The sequence below is a fragment of the Lepus europaeus genome, chromosome 4 (assembly GCF_033115175.1).
Source record: "Lepus europaeus isolate LE1 chromosome 4, mLepTim1.pri, whole genome shotgun sequence".
Classification (NCBI taxonomy): Eukaryota; Metazoa; Chordata; class Mammalia; order Lagomorpha; family Leporidae; genus Lepus; species Lepus europaeus.
The window spans coordinates 105,836,434-105,841,141 of NC_084830.1; the positions used below are offsets into that span (position 1 = coordinate 105,836,434).

The 4,708-nt window shown below is 46.8% G+C and overlaps 1 protein-coding gene across 1 annotated transcript; it reads left to right on the forward strand.

Annotated features, from left to right (window-relative positions):
* The first annotated feature begins 296 nt into the window (after positions 1-296).
* On the forward strand, positions 297-1,910 carry DRD1 (dopamine receptor D1). Its single transcript, XM_062189634.1, has one exon. The coding sequence runs from the start codon at positions 297-299 to the stop codon at positions 1,641-1,643; it is 1,347 nt and encodes a 448-aa protein (XP_062045618.1). The 3' UTR covers positions 1,644-1,910.
* Positions 1,911-4,708: the final 2,798 nt, after the last annotated feature.

Consider the following 4,708-nt stretch of genomic DNA (forward strand, 5'->3'; position numbering starts at 1 on the left):
GCTGGTGCCCTTGACCTGACCCTGACCTGGAGCAAGGGAGTCAGAAGATCGCCTGGAGAGGAACAGGAGTCTTCAGGGGACTGACTCGAGTTGCCAGTCGGAGGCTCCTGCCACCTAACTGTAGCTCTCCTCTGATGGAATGTGGGTGACGTCTTCCACCCAGGGGAGCACCTGGGGCTGGCTGTGGAGGGGCTTCCTGGTGAGTGAGGGCTCCCGGAAGTCCGACCGACCCCTAATCTCTGCCTAGCAGCCACTGGAGGGGGGCCGGAGCCCCCGAGGTGCTTGCTTTCAGGAAGATGAGGACTCTGAACACTTCTGCCATGGACAGAGCCGGGCTGCTGGTGGAGAGGGCCTTCTCCTTCCGCATCCTCACCGCCTGTTTCCTGTCCCTGCTCATCCTGTCCACTCTCCTGGGGAACACGCTGGTCTGTGCTGCTGTCATCAGGTTCCGGCACCTGCGGTCCAAGGTGACCAACTTCTTTGTCATCTCCTTGGCCGTGTCGGATCTCTTGGTGGCTGTCTTGGTCATGCCCTGGAAAGCTGTGGCCGAGATCGCTGGCTTCTGGCCCTTTGGGTCCTTCTGTAATATCTGGGTGGCCTTTGACATCATGTGCTCCACCGCGTCCATCCTCAACCTCTGTGTGATCAGCGTGGACAGGTACTGGGCTATCTCCAGCCCTTTCCGCTATGAGAGAAAGATGACCCCCAAAGCAGCCTTCATCCTCATCGGCGTGGCGTGGACCCTGTCCGTGCTCATCTCCTTCATCCCCGTGCAGCTCAGCTGGCACAAGGCAAAACCCACCAGCCCCCCCGACGGGAATGCCACTTCCCTGGACAAGACCATGGACAACTGTGACTCCAGCCTGAGCAGGACGTATGCCATTTCCTCTTCCCTGATCAGCTTTTACATCCCCGTGGCCATCATGATTGTCACCTACACCAGGATCTACAGGATTGCCCAGAAACAAATCCGGCGCATCTCAGCCTTGGAGAGGGCAGCGGTCCATGCCAAGAATTGCCAGACCACCACCACCACCGGGAACGGAAACCCCGCCGAGTGTTCTCAACCGGAAAGCTCCTTTAAGATGTCCTTTAAGCGAGAGACGAAGGTTCTGAAGACTCTGTCGGTGATCATGGGGGTGTTTGTGTGCTGCTGGCTGCCTTTCTTTGTCTTGAACTGCATGGTGCCCTTCTGTGGGTCCGGGGAGACACAGTCCTTCTGCATCGACCCCATCACCTTCGATGTCTTTATGTGGTTTGGGTGGGCTAATTCCTCCTTGAACCCCATCATCTACGCCTTCAATGCTGATTTTCGGAAGGCGTTCTCCATCCTCTTGGGATGCTACAGACTCTGCCCTACGGCCAACAACGCCATAGAGACGGTCAGCATCAACAACAACGGAGCCGTGGTGTTCTCCAGCCATCACGAGCCGAGAGGCTCCATCTCCAAGGAGTGCAATATGGTTTATCTGATCCCACATGCCGTGGGCTCCTCCGAGGACCTGAGAAAGGAGGAGGCGGGCGCCATCGCCAAACCTCTGGAGAAGCTGTCCCCGGCCCTCTCGGTCATCTTGGACTACGACACTGATGTCTCTCTGGAGAAGATCCAGCCCGTCACGCAGAACGGACAGCATCCAACCTGAGATCCGGGGTGGATCCTGCTACACGTGCATACCCCCCAAACTAGACAATGTTCCTCTGCGGCTTGCACTTCAGCCACTAAGGTATGGTGAGATTGTCAGCCTTCAGGCGGGCCCTCTGCTGTTTTCCTTACGGACGACGAATTCTATTTTCAAACACATCCCAGTCCATTGGCTGTGTTCTTCCTAGTCACACAGGGACCCGTGGGAAGCCACGGGAACATGTCTTTGCCTCCAAAGTTGTTTTCAGAGACTTCTTCCATCTTAAGACTTTAAAAAACAAAATAGGGCAAAGAATCAACAATGAACAGCTTTACTTAAAATCAAAGCTTTCCAGGAAGGAAATGCAAAGGGTTGAGTTTGCTGTATACACACAGGTGCTAACACTGTGGCAAGCCAGGTGTTCAGATTGTAAAGGTAGGTGCATGCCTTCATACGTTATTTATAAAAATCAATGAGCCTTACAGTAGGAATGGAACTCCCTCCTTCCCCCAGAACTAAGAGATGTTTTGCTGATACTGGTTTTATTTATTTATTGTATTATATGGATATTTCTAATTTATTATAATACATCTATATTTATCATACGTAATAGGATCAATATGAATGAGTTATCAGAGACCGTGCCACTCATTTTTGTCCATTGAACTAGCACTTTATACACCAATGAAGCAAACAGCACAGACTCTCCGAGATTCTAACTGCGAGTATAGAATTTCTAGAAACACAGCAAGGAAGTGCTGATGATTTCTTGACCACAAATAAATACGAGGTGAGAATTGACAAATGCTGTGAATGCTTTTTTATTTCTAGAAAGATTTTGAAACATTTAAAAAAGAGCATAGCTATTCTTACATTCAATTTTTTTTTTAAATGAGGACTTGCTCTACGAGAATTTGTAGTTCTGTAAATATCATAAAATAAGAGCCAAGCTAACAGGAATCCAACTTTTTGACCTTAGGCAGTAATGAAGAGTCTGTGCCACTTTGTATTTATGTAAAATAATTGGCCGTCTCTGTCTTCTCTCATTTCTCGGGTCAGGTGGCTTTTCTGAACCAGATGAATGGCTTTCCTGGGTAGAGATGTGTAGAGAAGACGGTGGGCTTCCTTAGCTCTGGTGTCGTAGCCCTGCTGAGGACCAAAGCTGTCACCCTGTGTCTCAGCTCACCAGGCCAAACCAAGCCACTCTGTAGGGCTATGACTCACAGTGCTGGAATCTGAATTTAGAATTGATTTGGCAAAAAAAAAAAAATAAGTCTTTAGATGTTAATAGTACACTAACAGTGCCTCATTGTCAACCCCGGGTTAGACCCACTCCCACCCCCCCTTGGTGGAAGAAACAGGAGACTCCTACTCTTTGGATGTGTTAAGTACCCCAGAGGCACCTGCAGCTCTTTGGACAGATGCTGTTCTTTCTCAAGTTCCTCTGCCATCGCCTGAACTGCCAGGAACATCCTCAGCTGTCCGTGCCAGGCGCTAACTCCCGTTGTGGGGGGCACATCAGCGGAGCTCCTTCGAAATGTTTACAAGGTACTCGTGATAAGCAACTGATCTAATATTTAGATGACATTGGTAAAATGAACAGACATCTATTGGAAAATATTCCCTGCAGCAGGTCTGTGTTATTTATGTATTGTGAATGTTTTCTTAATTTTACTGCCTGTATGCTTTCGTACATATAATAAAACTATTTTGTGAACTCAAGCCCAGCCTGCATGAGCTGTCTTGCATTTGTCCAGTGTGAGTTACAATTTAAGGTATCTCAGATCTACAAGTAAGAGAACACAAGCATTTTCAAGGATATATTACCTATTTTTTTTTTTTTTTTACTGGAACTATCTGCTCTTGTGGAGATTGCGTGTTGCCTTTGAATATTTAAGCAAAAAACAGTTTGTGATTTGGGCTAGGTACTATTGTTTTCTGTATTAAAATTTTTTAAAGAAATTTTTCTTCATTTGGGGAAATTACTATTCGTATTTAAAAGATTTAAAAGCATTCTGAATTTCTGCTTTTTTTTTTTTTTTTTTCAAAGAGCCTCCAGTCAATAAGCTAAAGGTTCCAGAAAAGATCGTGGCTTGCTGTAGGGTTGCTGTGGGGTCACACCTGATGGTATCGCCTCAAAGTGTGGTGTTTGTTTGCAAAGTAAAATATAACAGGGATTTTCTTTTCCCCCTGGCTGTGATGCTGGGAACATCCCCAGGTCCTCCTAAAGCTACTTAATGCACAATGCCTTTTCTTTTTCCTCCCGAGGAAGGAGAGTGGCTGAAGAGCAGTTTACAGAGACATGAAGGGTTAAATGTATAACTTGGAACCCACACAACAGATGGTGTCTTTCTGCATTCCATATTTGCCTTGCCTGGGCTGGGCATGTAATGAACATATCTAGAGTGATTACCAGAGAGCAGGATGCCTTTCCCGGCACCTTCACAACTTCCTGCCTATCTTTATCCTTTGAAGTCTGATTTTTGGTTTTAAATGAGAAGGTTAGCAACGCAAGCTGCAATGCTCAGGCAAGGTTACCATTGTCTGGGCAAGGAGACTTGACACAAAAGCCTTTACCTTCTGTTTCATTTACAAAAGAGTAAAAAAACGAGTGCTATGGCTAGAAGTTAGGTAGTAATTCAGTACACCTCCGGTGAGATCCTGAGATTCTGCTTTGGGTTCCGGGCATATTAGATTGGTAAGGAGCTTTTTATGAAATGTTAAATTTATAAAACCATAAAAACAAAATCACTATAGAGTTTCATTTCTCTTTTGCCTATCGTGATGAGCCTGAATAACGTTCAACATACGTGAAGCACATTAGTAAGACAGAACCTGGTCATGGACGTCAGTCTGGAGATTTAAAGTTTATTCAAGAAAGCCACTGATTTCTCTCAGAACCCAGGCAAGGCATGCTCTCTGAGCCTCAGTTGTCCTAATCTATTAAATGGGAAGAATAAAACCTCTACACTCACTTCTTCTGTGGTGGGGTAGCCCCCAAAGGCAAACGGATAGGTAGTGCAAGGTCAGTGACTATCTGAATCTTTCTGGAGGCTCCATCAAGGTTCCCCCCTACCAGGCACCAA